The sequence below is a fragment of the Ranitomeya variabilis genome, chromosome 4 (assembly GCF_051348905.1).
Source record: "Ranitomeya variabilis isolate aRanVar5 chromosome 4, aRanVar5.hap1, whole genome shotgun sequence".
Classification (NCBI taxonomy): Eukaryota; Metazoa; Chordata; class Amphibia; order Anura; family Dendrobatidae; genus Ranitomeya; species Ranitomeya variabilis.
Window position 1 is genome coordinate 413,334,146 of NC_135235.1, and position 17,452 is coordinate 413,351,597.

The following is a 17,452-nucleotide window of genomic DNA, read 5'->3' on the forward strand; positions in this document are numbered from 1 at the left end:
GTCTCCTCCCTGCAGGCCCCGGATCCAAAATGTGAGTGGGGCTGCATCCGGGTCCTGCAGGGAGGTGGCTTCACAGCGCCTGCTCAGAGCAGGCGCCGGGAAGCCTGGAGCTGTGCACGTCAGATCACCGATCTGACACAGTGCACAGCAAAGTGTCAGATCAGCGATCTGTCACTTTACTGTGATGCCAAGCCCCCCCCCCCCCCCCGGGGCAAAGTAAAAATGTAGAAAAAAAAATACATGTGTAAAAAAAAAAAAAAATCCAAAATGAATAATAATAAAAAAAAATATTGTTCCGATAAATACATTCCTTTAGCTAAATTAAAAAAAAACAATAAAAGTACACATATTTAGTATCGCCGCGTCCATAACGACCCGACCTATAAAACTGTCCTACTAGTTAACCCCTTCAGTGAACACCGTAAAAAAGAAAAAAAAAAACGAGGCAAAACACAACGCTTTATTATCATACCGCCGAACAAAAAGTGGAATAACATGCGATCAAAAAGACGGAAATAAATAACCATGGTACCACTGAAAACGTCATCTTGTCCCGCAAAAACGAGCCGCCATACAGCATCATCAGTGAAAAAATAGAAAAGTTATAGTCCTCAGAATAAAGCAATGCAAAAATAATTATTTTTTCTATAACACAGTTTTTATCGTATAAAAACGCCAAAACATAAAAAAATGATACAAATGAGGGATCGCTGTAATTGTACTGACCCGAAAAATAAAACTGCTTTATCCATTTTACCAAACGCAGAACGGTATAAACGCCCCCCCAAAAGAAATTCATGAATAGCTGGTTTTTGGTCATTCTGCCTCACAAAAATCGGAATAAAAAGCGATCAAAAAATGTCACATGCCCGAAAATGTTACCAATAAAAACGTCAACTCATCCCGCAAAAAACAAGACCTCACATGACTCTGTGGACCAAAATATGGAAAAATTATAGCACTCAAAATGTGGTAACGCAAAAAATATTTTTGGCAATAAAAAGCGTCTTTTAGTGTGTGACGGCTGCCAATCAAAAATCCGCTAGAAAACGCGGTATAAATAGTAAATCAAACCCCCCTTCATCACCCCCTTAGTTATTAAAAATTAAAAAATTAAAAAAATGTATTTATTTCCATTTTCCCATTAGGGTTAGGGCTAGGGTTAGGGTTGGGGCTAGGGTTAGGGCTACAGTTAGGGTTAGGGTTGGGGCTAAAGTTAGGGTTTGGATTACATTTACGGTTGGGAATAGGGTTGGGATTAGAGTTAGGGGTGTGTCAGGGTTAGGGGTGTGGTTAGGGTTACAGTTGAGATTAGGGTTAGGGGTGTGTTTGGATTAGGGTTTCAGTTATAATTGGGGGGTTTCCACTGTTTAGGCACATCAGGGGCTCTCCAAACGCGATATTGCGTCCGATATCAATTCCAGCCAATTCTGCGTTGAAAAAGTAAAACAGTGCAGTGCTCCTTCCCTTCCGAGCTCTCCCGTGCGCACAAAAAGGGGTTTACCCCAAAATATGGGGTATCAGCATACTCAGGACACATTGGAAAACAACTTTTGGGGTCCAATTTCTCCTGTTACCCTTGGGAAAATACAAAACTGGGGGCTAAAAAATAATTTTTGTGTAAAAAAAATATTTTTTATTTTCACGGCTCTGCATTATAAACTGTAGTGAAACACTTGGGGGTTCAAAGTTCTCACAACACATCTACAGTAGATAAGTTCCTTGGGGGGTCTAGTTTCCAATATGGGGTCACTTATGGGGGTTTCTACTGTTTAGTTACATCAGGGGCTCTGCAAATGCAACGTGATGCCTGCAGACCATTCCATCTAAGTCTGCATTCCAAATGGCGCTCCTTCCCTTCCGAGCTCTCCCTTGCGCCCAAACAGTGGTTTACCCCCACATACGGGGTATCAGCGTACTCAGGACAAATTGTACAACAAGTTTTGGAGTCCAGTTTCTTCTCTTACCCTTGGGAAAATAAAAAAATGGGGGCGAAAATATCATTTTTGTGAAAAAATATGATTTTTTATTTTTACGGCTCTGCATCATAAACTTCTGTGAATCACTTAATGGGTCAAAATGCTCACCACACATCTAGATAAGTTCCTTAGGGGGTCTACTTTCCAAAATGGTGTCACTTGTGGGGGGTTTTAATGTTTAGGCACATCAGGGGCTCTCCAAACACAACATGGCATCCCATCTGAATTCCAGTCAATTTTGCATTGAAAAGTCAAATGGCGCTCCTTCGCTTCCGAGCTCTGCCATGCGCACAAACAGTGGTTTACCCCCACATATGGGGTTTTGGCGTACTCAGGACAAATTGGATAACAACTTTTGGGGTCCATTTTCTCCTGTTACCCTTGGTAAAATAAAACAAATTGGAGCTGAAGTAAATTTTTTGTGTAAAAAAGTTAAATGTTCATTTTTATGTAAACATTCCAAAAATTCCTGTGAAACACCTGAAGGGTTAATAAACTTTTTGAATGTGGTTTTGAGCACCTTGAGGGGTGCAGTTTTTAGAATGGTGTCACACTTGGGTATTTTCTATCATATAGACCCCTCAAAATGACTTCAAATGAGATGTGGTCCCTAAAAAAAAAATGGTGTTGTAAAAATGAGAAATTGCTGGTCAACTTTTAACCTTTATAACTCCCTAACCAAAAAAAATTTTGGTTCCAAAATTGTGCTGATGTAAAGTAGACGTGGGTAATGTTACTTATTAAGTATTTTGTGTGACATATGTCTGATTTAACTGTATAAAAATTCAAAATTTCACCAAATTTCCGCTTTTTTTCACAAATAAAAGCAGGTAATATCACAGAAATTTTACTACTATCATGAAGTAGAATATGTCACGAGAAAACAATGTCAGAATCACCAGGATCCGTTGAAGCGTTCCAGAGTTATAACCTCAAAGGGACAGTGGTCAGAATTGTAAAAATTGGCCCAGTCATTAACGTGCAAACCACCCTTGGGGGTAAAGGGGTTAAAATGAAAACAATTATACAAACCTCCCATACAAAGGCCCTTCCAGTGGTGTCGGCACCCGGGGCTCATGTGAAGTTGTTACATAATGTGAGCCCTGCGCCCAATCAGCAATAGTATCACTGTCACAACCTTTGAACAAATCGAACATTAAAAGGAAATTGGAGAGAAGCCAAACCCCTGGCTTCTTGTTGATGTTCAACATGTCTGAAGGCAGAACAGTGAAGCTGGCCTTGATTGAGCGAAGGGCTCATGTGATGTAACAACCTCACATGAGCCCCGGGAATGCAAGTCCCGACATCGCTGAAACGGCGCTGGCAAGGAAAGCGAGTATGAGTGATTTTACTATAATGAGGCCAAACATGAGGAATGACAAGAGGTTACCTAGTAGTTGACAACTTCTTTAAGAAGGTACATTTTTCAGTTAAAACATTGACATTCTGAACATGAAAAAAGCTTCTACCCTGTGTGATAGCTCTGGTGACTAAGAAAACATGATTTTGTCACAAAACATTTCCCACATTCTGAACATGAAAAAGGCTTCTCCCCTGTGTGGGTTCTCAGGTGTCTAGCAAGATGCACTTTCCGGTTAAAACATTTCCCACATTCTGAACATGAAAAAGGCTTCTCCCCTGTGTGGGTTTTCTGGTGTCTAGTAAGATGCGTTTTCCGGTTAAAAGATTTCCCACATTCTGAACATGAATAAGGCTTCACCCCTGTGTGAGTTCTCTGATGTCTGATAAGACTTGATGTGTCTGTAAAACATTTTCCACATTCTGAGCAGAAAAAAGGCTTCTCCCCTGTGTGGGTTCTCTGGTGTATAACCAAATTTGATTTCCGGTTAAACCATTTCTCACATTCTGAACACGAAAAGGGCTTCTCCCCTGTGTGGGTCATCTGATGCTTAACAAAATATGATTTCTGGTTAAAGCATTTCCCACAGTCTGAACAAAAAAAAATCTCCCCTGTGTGGATCCTCTGGTGTTTAGCAAGATATGATTTCTGGTTAAAAGATTTCCCACATTTGGAACAAGAAAATCTATTATCTGCTGTGTGAATCTTAAAAAAAGACTTTTCGAGGGGAAAACCATTTCCATATTCCGAATTTAAAAATGGCTTCTTTGCTTCTGGAGCACTTCGCTTTTTAATGTTTATTTTGTGACTTTGATTTTCCTTAGTAGTCGGTAATGAATCAGAAGACAGGACCTGTTTCAAAAGGATCAGATGTCAGATCTTTGCTGTGAAGGGATGATATTATATCTGTAGTAATGCCACTCACTTCAGTTGTATCCTGTGTGATCTCAAGATCATCTGATTTAAAAATTGAAGATGTCAGCTGTCCCTCTGATTTTCTGGTACAGTTATCTGCTAAGAATAAAATATTTTTTAATTAAACATCCTGGAATTTTTCAATTTTTAACATTTCTACTTAAACTGTTTGTAAAAATGGCAAGTTATATAAAATATTTAATTATTCACCAAGAAAACGACAGTTCACAATCTAATAGAAAACCTCATAGGATGAACCAGCAGAGCGTGGTGTTCAACTGTTTGTTCATTTTGCCTCCCAAATATGGAATAAAAAGCCACCAAACAATGTAATGTAGGCAAAAATAAAACTAATAAAAACTTGTACTCATCTCACAAAAAAAGTCACCCACTCAGGTCCATCATCTGTCAGTGGAAAAACAGAGGTTCCCACATCATTAGTGGCCCAAAGGCTCTTAAAAAAGCAACATTGCTTCCACAATTCAATCCAGCAATATCCTACCTCCCAAGGTCAAATCTCCCCCTCGCTTCTGAGCATTGTAGTGTGCCCAAACTACATTTAGAATCCATGTATTTGGCTTTATTATAGTGAGAGGAAGCCACTTAATTTACTGTGTGTATGTCTACTGGAGCACAATCTGGACACTATGTGTTGGGTAATAAAATGTTATTTTTGCAATTTTCACTTTCCAACATCCACTGTGTGTCAATTTCCATAAATTGCCTTAGGAATCAAAATAGTTACTACACCTACAGATTAATTCACTGAGGATTATAATTTCCCAAATTTAGTCACTTTATGGAGATTTTTACTGCTCTGGTTTTCTGCCATTTTGTCAAGTTAGGGCTTCTGCAAATGGTTTGCCCATCTCCTCTGGGATCTGCTCCTGCGACATCTGCTTCTGTCACCAGGAGCCGCCTTATTAATTCTGCAGGTGTTGCTGGTAATGGAGAAGATGTCGGAACCAGAAGCTCTTGGTGGCGCAGGCTCTGTCCAACCACTAAGATTAGGGTGCCTAGGACCAGTAGTACCATTCAGTTTAGCAGCATGGGTGAGTATGCTATCCAGCTGGAGTAATCTGCTCCCTGCTTCAGCCAACTGGAAAGCACCACACTCTACTAAAGCTCAAGGCGTATTGCCGGAAGCGGCCACATACAGTCTTGTTCTCCTCTGATTCAGTCCTCTGTGCTCAGCTCCCGGCTTGTGTATTTGTTCTCTGTTGTGACCCAGCTACCTGATTATTCTTCTTGTCATCTCACTCCACAGAAAAGCAGGTTACACTGTGGCTCAAACATATGGGTCTCTGTTTAAGTCCAGATCCATTAGAGGGGTTAAAGGGTGATGAACAAGACAATCTCTGGGATCAGGAAAACGGAGTACATAGTGCCAAGCCTGTTCATGGTGGCTGTCTTTTGAGCTGCCAGGTGATCACAAACAGTGCTGCCAATACATTTGTGTCTGCAAACTATCCAGCAAGATCTGCAATGAAATACCTAACTGGCACTTCCTCCCTTCTTAACCCTGCCATGTGCCCAGAAAGTAGTGTACAACTGTATATAGGGTGTTGTCGGATTCAAGAGAAGTTGGAAAATAATTTGTAAGGTCCATCTGTTTGCTGTTCCCCTTTGTGAAAATAAAAAAATTGGAACTTATATTTTGTGAAGAATTCAAAAGTTATCACCACGTAAAGTGACACGTCAGATTTGAAGAATGGGCCCTGATCAAGAACACAAAACTAGCTGTGGTAAGTGGTTAAATCAGAGTATTTTGGGCATCAACTACTGTAGTCAAAACCTGTGAGTATAGACAATAACACATCTACTGAAATGATCAAACTAAACAGTCTTCATCAGCAGAAAATGAGTAACTAGTGGTGACATTTCTCTGGGGTAATTAGAGTATGGCGATCGATGGCTCTTGGCAATCTAAACTATCGTAAGGGCCAAAATTTTATATCAGATGACTTTCAAGAAGAAATATTAGATAGTCAAAGATAACATTTTATAATATTGCAGAGCTGATTTATCTTAAATTTAAAATTCGGGCATTTGGAAGATGGAGAATCGTAATGGAGACCTTTTGTTAAAGACTATCAGGGAGTTAGAGCTACTATGAGTTCTGACCAGAAGAGTAGAGAAAGTATTAGTTCTCCCCTTTTCAGAAGAGATTGTGCAGTAATCTGAATTCCTTATGATCGAACACAAATTGTAATTTATGACGTGGAGTTAATCCATGAAACCAGGGCTTGAGCTATTCCGTCACATCTCTGGCAGGCGTGAATAAATGTGCATTACAGCCATCATCCACGCACAGGTTAGAGATATATCAAGGCACAAGTGTAATGTTTAAAAAAACATTTACATTTGTGTAGTTTATCACAATCCTGTTTGAAGTTAGGTTTTAAAAGAATCTGAAAGTCAGGATAAAGGGAAACTCTGTTGTTATTGTACAGAAATTCACACTTGGCCTCACTGCACATTTAATGTTATCGATAATAAAAGCATAGGTCAGAAAGACTGGACCTGGTCTTGTAGGGACCATATATGCACATTCAGCAGAACAGAAGGGAGAGAAGGTAGATTCATCAAATAAGATATCAGGGCTCTAGGATGCCAACAGCATCATTATTCTCCACTTTCTCTTAGAGGCCCAGCATAATGTTTTTCTTCAAGTGATTTACTAATTTGTCTGCACATTTTACATACGCTGTCATTTGGTTTTGTAGTTTACAGAGCTGGGCAGGTAAGGGTCAGCGTCTTATAAAGTCAGGCGGTAGGTGGATCCTCCAAGTAGTAAGGTCTATAGAAAAGGGCTTTCACAATTTCACAAAGTAATTTCAACATTTTTGGATAGGGGAGAATGTTGTGCTCTTGCGGCAAAATGGTCGTCACACGATTGTTATAGGGCCAGACTACACCACCGATAAATCAGCCACAGCCAGTGACTGAAAAGAATCTGTGACTGCTCTGAATTTAGTGGTTACAACGCACCTGGGAAGTCATATGTAAGAATCTCATCTTTACACTGCTCATCGCCTCTCACATATGTCACTGTAGTATTAATATGGGTCAGATCTTCACTCTGAAACAAATATTGTAAAAGTCAACGACAGATGTAGATGTCAAATCTATGATCAGCTCTAATCATGTCATCTCCACCGTTCTCATTACACAAGTATAAAACATATAATACTGAGCAACATTGTTGTTCTTGTTTACAGACCTGTGGAAGAAGAGGACTGGGACATCTCTCTGTTGTTGTTCTCTTACTGGATAGAACTGGAGTAAACACATACAGGAACTGAATTCATTCTTTACATGCAGATAATTATAGGCCATGTTTATTTAGTCCTATCAATTACCTGGGGATGTGTGGGGCTGGGGAATCTCCATCATGACGTTGTTGTACACATCTTTGTGTCCTTCTAAATACTCCCACTCCTCCATGGAGAAATAGACAGCGACATCCTGACACCTTATAGGAAACTGACACATACAATGATACCGTCATCCCCAATCTCTTCATAGCGCTACTATATAATGTCCCAGCATTCCCAGCAGTGTCACCTCTCCAGTCAGCAGCTCAATCATCTTGTAGGTGAGTTCTAGGATCTTCTGGTCATTGATGTCCTCATGTATCAGGGGGTGAGGTGGAGGCCTTCTGATTGGGCTCAGGGGTCCTCCACATCCCTCAGACACAGGGTCCTGAAAGCGCTCACTAGAGGTATTCTTCACTATTGTGTAACCCTGGTTATGTAGACACATTGGAAATGTCTGTAGTGAAATCTATTAGATTCCTCACCTCTCTTCTATCCACCTTTTATTCCCATAGATAAGAATGATGTAATGTGACATCATCAGAATCTCTCACCTCTCCAGTAAGCCGGAAGATGATCTCTAGGGTGAGGTGTAATATCCTTTCCACCATCTTGTCTCTGTTCATATCCATCCTTGACGGGTAATTCAGAATAATTCTCTTAATATAGATCTACACTGTGGGGATCCAATATTGTAGGGGCCTGAATGAGAAGATGAGCTGATGTAACATCATAAAAATCCTCTGTAAGAATACAATTACTGGAGATATAAGGGGAAACACATGAGGAGATTAATTATTTTACAGTATTTAGTTTTCTTCTTTACATCTACTAATAAAACCTATACATTTTAGGCCACAGACAACAAGCAGTTTCTTCCTCGGAGTATGCAGCTGAATACGTTATTCGTAGACTCATCTTCCATAACGCTAATTCTCGTCTCATTTACCGACACTTGAATCGCCATTAGCAATACTGTAGGAGATATTCATTTTATAGCTCAAATAAAGTCCACAAATAATATACCCATAACCTTAGGTTGGGTTTTAGTACTTCAAAGAATAAATAGCTCACACAAAATTTACCACTAGGACGTAATCATTGGTAAAAAAGGAAGTACATTAAAAATTCAAAAACAAAACATAATTTTTATTATTACTAATATTAAAAATATATTTTTAGTCAAAAAACACAATAACAAAGAAAGGTGCTGGGATTGTCATGTCGGACGCTGTTCAGACCAGGTCGTTCGACAGACAGCGGTAATTCCGCTTTTGACCACTATGCGCTCATTGGCGTCGGCTAGATTTTATCTAGCTGGTCCAGGGCTAAATTACCTGGTGCTCGGATTGGAAGCTGGGCCATGCCCACTGCCTTTAAATAGTTCTCCTGAACATTGGGCTTCGCCGATTATAGCTTCTGTCTTGTGCATGTTATCTCGGTCTGGAGTGGTGAGCTAGTAGTTGGAGTATCGTTGCTGGTGGTGTATTTCCCTTTGTCTTATTTGCTCCTTCCTATATTTGTTTTTGTTTTGCCCTTTGCATTTATAGTGTATTCCTGAGTTACTGCGGCGTGGTGCTTATTTTTCCGTTATCCTTGTCTGTGCTAACTGTGGGTATTGGAGTGTGGACTCTTCACTGGGTGGTGGGTTGTGGTTTCAGCCTAGGGTTGAAACAGAAGATAGGGCGAGGGTGGAGGCCCAGACATGCACACCATCAGTGTAAACTCTGGGAGAGGGTCAGTCAGGATTTCCCTAGTCTGAGGGAAATTGCAGGGGCCCGGGTTATTAGCTCTTTCCTGCCTAGGTCTCCCGTGACATTATAATCGGCCAACATTATTTCCATGGATCCCATGATTTCCATAACCCGCCAGTTGGAGGCGCTGTCCCTACAGGTCACTGAGTTAAGGGGGGCAGTGCAGCAACAGGGACTAGCAGTGTCTAATGTGCAAGCCGGAGTTACAGGTAAAGTTGCTGAGCCTAAGTTTCCTTTGCCTGAAAAATTTGCTGGGGAACGCAGTAAATTTGTTTCTTTTCATGAAGCTTGCAAACTGTATTTCTGTATACGCCCGATCTCCTCCGGTAATGAGGCTCAGCGTGTGGGCCTGGTGTTGTCATTATTAAGCGGGGATCCCCAAGCATGGGCGTTTTCTTTGCCATCTGATTCTGCTGCATTTGACTCTGTGGAGAGTTTTTTTTCCTCTCTTGGAAACATTTACGAGGAGCCTGACAGAATGGCTCTAGCAGAATCTAAGATACGCACTATTCGCCAGGGGGAGCGTGTTGCAGAGGATTACTGTTCTGAATTTCGCCGCTGGGCGGTCGACACACAGTGGAATGAGTTTGCGCTGCGGAGTCACTTTATTCATGGAGTTTCTAATAGAACCCTATTAAAAAAGCCCTCCTGATGTACGAGACTCCTGCTTCACTAGATTCCGCTAGGAGTCTTGTTGTCCGCATTGATCGCCGTTTGCGTCAGGGGGAGCATGAGACACTGCCTGTGGGTGAAGGTTTAGGTTCACGTGAGGTTGCTGCAGGTGAGCCCACGGAACCTATGCAAGTCGCAGGGGTATCACATGTTAAGGATCGAGCCCCTGTACTCAGGAAGCCTGTTTTTTCTGCGGTAAAACTGGTCATTTTATTAATATCTGTCCTCTGCTGTCAAAGAAAGACGCAACGGTGGAAAAACTTTTAAGCTCTGAGGGTGTGGAGGAGTCCAATCTGAGCTTATGTATATCCTCCATGATGGTTTCTCAGTGCATGCTCCCGGCCAAAGTTGTTGTCGCTGGCAGAGAGCTGCCAATCACTGTTTTTGTGGATAGTGGTTCTGCCACAAATCTCATTGATGAGGAGTTTGCGCGCACTGCTGGTTTTAGGATCGAAAAACTGCCTCATCCTATCCGCGTGGTCACCATCAATTCTGCTCCTCTCCCACAGGGGGAGATTACTGAGTTTGTGGCTGAGGTTAAACTCCACATTGGGGTTCTTCATTTCGAGCAGGTTACATGTAAGGTACTCAAGAGTCTTCCGGCACAATTGTTTCTGGGTTTCCCATGGTTGTCTACACACAACCCGGCTATTGACTGGAAAACTCAGGACATAATTCAGTGGAGTGATTTCTGTCAGGAGAATTGCTTGGCCACATGTGTTTCTGCTGTGACTCCAAGCGTTCCTGAGTCACTTTTGGATTTTGTGGATGTGTTCTCTGAGAAGGGTTGTTCAGAGTTGCCACCACATCGCTCCTATGACTGTTCTATCAGGTTTAAACCAGGGGCCAAGTTGCCTAAAGCAAGGATGTTTAACATCTCCGGTCTGGAGAGACAAGCGCTAAAGGATTACATTGCTGAAAGTTTGAGCAAAGGGCACATCAGGCCTTCGTCCTCACCAGTGGCAGCAGGGTTCTTCTTCGTTAAGAAGAAAGATGGTGGACTACGGCCGTGTCTGGATTTCAGGGAGTTGAACCAGATTACGGTTCGTGATCCATACCCCATGCCATTGATACCGGATTTGTTCAACCAGGTGGCAGGTGCTAAGTGGTTTACCAAGCTTGACCTCAGGGGGGCGTCCAACCTCATAAGAGTCCGTCAAGGTGATGAGTGGAAGACGGCTTTTAATACCCCTGAGGGTCATTTTGAAAATTTGGTGATGCCATTTGGGTTGACAAACGCACCTGCAGTGTTTCAGCATTTCATAAATGATGTGTTCTCGCATGTTTTGGGGAAATTCGTTATTGTGTACCTAGATGACATCCTCATATATTCTTGCAACCGTGATACTCATTTAGATCATGTCAGGCAGGTGTTACAGCTCCTCAGAGAGAATAAGCTGTATGCAAAATTGGAGAAATGTGTATTTTCGGTACAGGAGTTGCTTTTCTTGGGCTATATTGTGTCTGCTTCTGGTTTTAAAATGGACACCGCCAATGTGCAAGCGGTGTTGCATTGGGAACGGCCTGATAACCTAAAAGCACTTCAGCGGTTCCTTGGGCTTTCTAACTACTATAGGAAGTTTATCAAGGATTTTTCTGTCATTGCTAAACCGCTAACTGGCACCAATTTCTCCGTTTGGCCTGAGGCTGCTGTGTGCGCATTTGAATCTCTTAAAAACAGGTTTGTTTCGGCTCCTATTCTGTTGCAACCAGATGTATCGAAACCTTTTGTTGTAGAAGTTGATGCCTCTGAGGTTGGTGTGGGGGCGGTGTTGTCACAAGGCTCTTCCTTGAGCGGTTTACGTCCGTGCGCCTATTTTTCCAAGAAACTGACGCCCGCCGAACGTAGCTACGATATCGGCAACAGAGAGTTGTTGGCAATCAAATTGGCCTTTGAGGAATGGCGACATTTCTTGGAGGGGTCGGGTCATCAGGTTACTGTTAATTACCGACCATAAGAATTTGCTTTATTTGGAGTCTGCCAAGCGTCTGTCTCCCAGGCAGGCTCGCTGGGCATTGTTTTTCAATAATCACCGTCAGGAGTCTTCTGGGGAGTCTCCGTTTTTTTGTGTTTACGGGCTACTTCCTCAATTTTGTACTTTGAGTCAGAGGGGCTCTTCCGGCGTTCTGGAGGAAGACCAGTTAGGAGCACAATTGTCATCAGTCTGGAGGAGAGTTAAACAGCGCCTGTTGAGTGTGGGTGCTAGGTACAAACGTGTGGCTGACAGTAGGCGTGTGCCAGGTCCGGACCTGAGTGTGGATGACTGGGTGTGGTTATCCACAAAAAACATAAGACTCAAGATACCATCCCTTAAATTGGGTCCACGGTTTATTGGTCCATTTAGGGTCACCGCCGTCATTAACCCAGTAGCGTACCGGTTGGAGCTTCCTACGGTGTATAAGATACACAACGTGTTCCACAGGTCTCTTTTAAAGAAGGTGGTGGGTTCCGTGGACGCGGCGCCTATGCCACCTCCAGTCTTGGATGGTAATTTGGAATTTGAAGTCTCCAAGGTGGTTGACTCTCGTGTAGTGCGCCGCACTTTACAGTACTTGGTACACTGGTGTGGTTATGGGCCTGAGGAGAGGTCCTGAGTACCAGCCTCGGACGTTCATGCGGATCGGCTGGTCAGGTTTTTTCACCGCCGCCATCCGGACAAGCCGGGTCCTATAAGCCGTGAGGGCCCTGGGGTCCCTCGTAGAAGGCGGGGTACTTGTTGTGAATTCTGTTCTCGAGCTCCCTCCTGTGGTTATGAATGGTACTTCGGTGAGTTCTGTTCATGTACTCCCTCTGGTGGCTGTGAATGGAGCTGCTGGTTCTGAGATTCCTTCTCCAGCTGATCTCGTTCAGGCCTTGGCTGGCTGCTCTATTTAACTCCACTCAGATCTTTACTTGATGCCAGCTGTCAATGTCCTAGTACTGGTTCAGTTCTCTTGGATCTTTCAGATGACCTGTCTATTTCAGCAAAAGCTAAGTCCCTGCTAGCTTATTTGTTACCATTGTGTTTTTGTCCAGCTTGCTATTATGATTTAATCTTGTTTGCTGGAAGCTCTGGGATGCAGAGTGGCACCACCGCGCCGTGAGTCGGTGCGGTGGTTTCTTTTGCACACTCTGCGTGGTTTTTTGTTAGTTTTTTATGCTGACCGCAAAGATACCTTTTCTATCCTCTGTCTGTTTAGTTAGTCTGGCCTCCTATGCTGAAATCTATTTCATTCCTGTGTTTGTGACTTCCATATTAACTCACAGTCAATATATGTGGGGGCTGCCTATTTCTTTGGGGAATTTCTCTGAGGCAAGGTAGGCTGTATTTTCTATCTTTAGGGGTAGTTAGCTCTTAGGCTGTGAAGAGTCGTCTAGGCAGAGTCAGGAACGCTCCATGGCTATTTCTAGTTGTTGTGATAGGATTAGGGGTTGCGGTCAGCAGAGCTCCCACTTCCCAGAGCTCGTCCCGTATTGCTAGTTTGCTCATCTGGTCATTTCTAGTGCTCCTAATCACCAGCCAAACATAACAGTACAGCTGGCCGACAAAGTGTTAATGCATCTCAATAGAGGGATAAGAGAAGTTCTGAGACCATTTTTTTTTCTCTGCAGTGTGTTTTGTATTTCTTTTCCCCTTAACCTCTGGGTGGTTCAGGACACAGGTGTAGATATGGACATTCAAGGTCTGTCCTCTTGTGTGGATCAACTCACTGCAAGGGTACAAAGCATTCAAGATTATGTAGTTCAGAACCCGATGTTAGAACCCAGAATTCCAATTCCTGATTTGTTTTCTGGGGATAGATCTAAGTTCCTGAATTTCAAAAATAATTGTAGACTGTTTTTTGCTTTGAAACCCCGCTCCTCTGGTGACCCCATTCAGCAAGTAAAAATCATTATTTCTTTGCTACGTGGCGACTCTCAAGACTGGGCATTTTCTCTTGCGCCAGGAGATCCTGCATTGCGTAATGTAGATGCGTTTTTTCTGGCGCTTGGATTGCTTTATGATGAATCAGATTCAGTGGATCAGATCGGCAGAGAAAATTTTGCTGGCTTTGTGTCAGGGTCAGGATGAAGCGGAGGTATATTGTCAGAAGTTCAGAAAGTGGTCTGTGCTTACTCAGTGGAATGAGTGTGCCCTGGCGGCAATTTTCAGAAAGGGTCTTTCTGAAGCCCTTAAGGATGTTATGGTGGGATTCCCCACGCCTGCTGGTTTGAATGAGTCGATGTCCTTGGCCATTCAGATCGATCGACGCTTACGTGAGCGCAAAAATGTGCACCATTTGGCGGTGTTTTCTGATAGGACCTTGACCAGAGCTGAACGGCAAGAATACAGCCGTCAGAATGGGCTGTGTTTTTACTGTGGTGACTCCACTCATGCTAGCTCTGATTGTCCTAAGCGCACTAAACGGTTCGCTAGGTCTGCCACCATTGGTACTGTACAGCCAAAATTTCTTTTGTCCGTTACTCTGATTTGCTCTTTGTCGTCCTATTCTGTTATGGCATTTGTGGATTCAGGCGCTGCCCTGAATTTGATGGACTTGGAGTTTGCCAGGCGCTGTGGTTTTCTCTTGGAACCCTTGCAGTATCCTATTCCATTGAGAGGAATTGATGCTACACCTTTGGCCAAGAATAAGCCTCAGTACTGGACTCAATTGACCATGTGCATGGCTCCTGCACATCAGGAGGATATTCGCTTTTTGGTGTTGCATAATCTGCATGATGTGGTCGTTTTGGGTTTGCCATGGCTACAGGTCCATAATCCTGTATTGGATTGGAAATCAATGTCTGTATCCAGTTGTGGTTGTCAAGGGGTACATGGGGATGTCCCATTGTTGTCTATTTCGTCTTCCCATCCTTCTGAAGTCCCTGAGTTTTTGTCAGATTACCGGGATGTATTTGATGAGCCCAAATCCAGTGCCCTACCTCCTCATAGGGATTGCGATTGTGCTATTAATTTGATTCCTGGTAGTAAGTTTCCGAAGGGCTGACTGTTCAATTTATCTGTGCCAGAACACGCTGCAATGCGGAGTTATATAAAGGAGTCCTTGGAGAAAGGGCATATTCGCCCATCGTCGTCACCGTTGGGAGCAGGGTTCTTTTTTGTGGCCAAGAAGGATGGTTCTCTGAACCTTGTATAGATTACCGCCTTCTTAAGAAAATCACGGTCAAATTTCAGTACCCTTTGCCGCTACTGTCTGATTTGTTTGCTCGGATTAAGGGGGCTAGCTGGTTCACCAAGATAGATCTTCGAGGGGCGTATAACCTTGTGCGTATTAAACAGGGCGATGAATGGAAAACAGCATTTAATACGCCCGAGGGCCATTTTGAGTACCTGGTAATGCCATTCGGGCTTTCTAATGCTCCATCTGTGTTTCAGTCCTTTATGCATGACATCTTCCGAAAGTACCTGGATAGATTCATGATTGTATATTTGGATGATATTTTGGTCTTTTCGGACGATTGGGAGTCTCATGTGAAGCAGGTCAGAATGGTGTTTCAGGTCCTTCGTGCTCATTCCTTGTTTGTGAAGGGGTCTAAATGTCTCTTTGGAGTCCAGAAGGTTTCATTTTTGGGCTTCATTTTTTCCCCTTCTACTATCGAGATGGACCCTGTTAAAGTTCAGGCCATTTATGATTGGACTCAGCCTACTTCTGTGAAGAGCCTTCAGAAATTTCTGGGCTTTGCTAATTTTTACCGTCGCTTCATCGCTAATTTTTCTAGTGTTGTTAAACCATTGACTGATTTGACCAAGAAAGGTGCTGATGGGGTCAATTGGTCCTCTGCGGCCGTTGAGGCTTTTCAGGAGCTGAAGCGTCGTTTTTCTTCTGCCCCTGTGTTGTGTCAGCCAGATGTTTCGCTCCCGTTTCAGGTCGAGGTGGATGCTTCTGAGATTGGAGCAGGGGCTGTTTTTTCTCAAAGAGGTTCTGATGGCTCTGTGATGAAACCATGTGCTTTCTTTTCTAGAAAGTTTTCGCCTGCTGAGCGCAATTATGATGTGGGTAATCGAGAGTTGTTGGCTATGAAGTGGGCGTTTGAGGAGTGGAGACATTGGCTTGAAGGAGCCAAACATCGCATGGTGGTCTTGACAGATCACAAGAATCTGACTTATCTCGAGTCTGCCAAGCGGTTGAATCCTAGACAGGCTCGATGGTCGCTGTTTTTCTCCCGCTTCAATTTTGTGGTTTCGTACCTTCCGGGTTCTAAGAATGTGAAGGCTGATGCCCTTTCAAGGAGTTTTGTGCCTGATTCTCCGGGAGTTTCTGAGCCGGCTGGTATTCTCAAAGAGGGGGTAATTTTGTCTGCCATTTCCCCTGATTTGCGGGGGGTGCTGCAGGAGTTTCAGGCTGATAGACCTGACCGTTGCCCAGCGGAGAAGCTGTTTGTCCCTGATAGATGGACTAGTAGAGTTATCTCTGAGGTTCATTGTTCGGTGTTGGCTGGTCATCCTTTAATCTTTGGTACCAGAGATTTGGTGGCTAGATCCTTTTGGTGGCCTTCCTTGTCACGAGATGTGCGTTCTTTTGTGCAGTCCTGTAGGACTTGTGCTCGGGCTAAGCCCTGCTGTTCTCGTGCCAGTGGGTTGCTTTTGCCCTTGCCGGTCCCGAAAAGGCCCTGGACGCATATTTCCATGGATTTTATTTCGGATCTCCCTGTCTCTCAGAGGATGTCAGTTATCTGGGTGGTTTGTAATCGCTTCTCTAAGATGGTCCATTTGGTACCTTTGCCTAAATTGCCTTCCTCCTCTGATTTGGTTCCATTGTTTTTCCAGCATGTGGTTCATTTACATGGCATTCCGGAGAACATCGTGTCGGACAGAGGTTCCCAGTTTGTTTCAAGATTTTGGCGGTCCTTTTGTGCTAAGATGGGCATTGATTTGTCTTTTTCTTCAGCTTTCCATCCTCAGACAAATGGCCAAACCGAACGAACCAATCAGACTTTGGAAACATATCTGAGATGCTTTGTTTCTGCTGATCAGGACGATTGGGTGTCCTTCTTGCCTTTGGCTGAGTTCGCCCTTAATAATCGGGCCAGCTCGGCCACTTTGGTTTCACCTTTTTTCTGTAATTCTGGTTTCCACCCTCGTTTTTCTTCAGGGCAGGTTGAGCCTTCGGACTGTCCTGGTGTGGATTCCGTGGTGGACAGGTTGCAGCAAATTTGGACTCACGTAGTGGACAATTTGACATTGTCCCAGGAGAAGGCTCAACGTTTCGCTAACCGCCGTCGCTGTGTTGGTCCCCGACTTTGAGTTGGGGATTTGGTTTGGTTGTCGTCTCGTTTTGTTCCTATGAAGGTTTTGTCTCCTAAGTTTAAGCCTCGTTTCATTGGTCCTTATAAGATTTCTGAAATTATTAATCCTGTGTCATTTCGTTTGGACCTTCCAGCTTCTTTCGCCATCCATGTGTTCCATAGGTCGTTGTTGCGGAGATATGTGGCTCCTATGGTTCCCTCCGTTGATCCTCCTGCCCCGGTGTTGG

The 17,452-nt window shown here is 43.4% G+C and overlaps 1 protein-coding gene across 8 annotated transcripts in view; it reads right to left on the reverse strand.

The window, feature by feature from the left end:
* Positions 1-215: 215 nt before the first annotated feature.
* Positions 216-17,452, reverse strand: part of LOC143765040 (gastrula zinc finger protein XlCGF66.1-like) — a 111,291-nt gene continuing 94,054 nt past the window's right edge. For 3 of the 8 annotated variants that reach the window (XM_077251298.1, XM_077251297.1, XM_077251299.1), the window contains 7 exons: positions 8,126-8,273; positions 7,822-8,001; positions 7,617-7,740; positions 7,478-7,533; positions 7,246-7,336; positions 4,265-4,353; positions 216-4,191 (listed from right to left, as the gene is read on the reverse strand). In XM_077251298.1, the coding sequence (XP_077107413.1) occupies positions 3,445-4,191; positions 4,265-4,353; positions 7,246-7,336; positions 7,478-7,533; positions 7,617-7,740; positions 7,822-8,001; positions 8,126-8,203 (1,365 nt within the window). In that variant the 5' untranslated portion in view covers positions 8,204-8,273 and the 3' untranslated portion in view covers positions 216-3,444. Of the gene's footprint in view, positions 4,192-4,264; positions 4,354-7,245; positions 7,337-7,477; positions 7,534-7,616; positions 7,741-7,821; positions 8,002-8,125; positions 8,332-17,452 lie in introns of all 8 variants that reach the window. The other 5 variants (XM_077251302.1, XM_077251301.1, XM_077251296.1 and 2 more) reach the window with 3 other exon arrangements.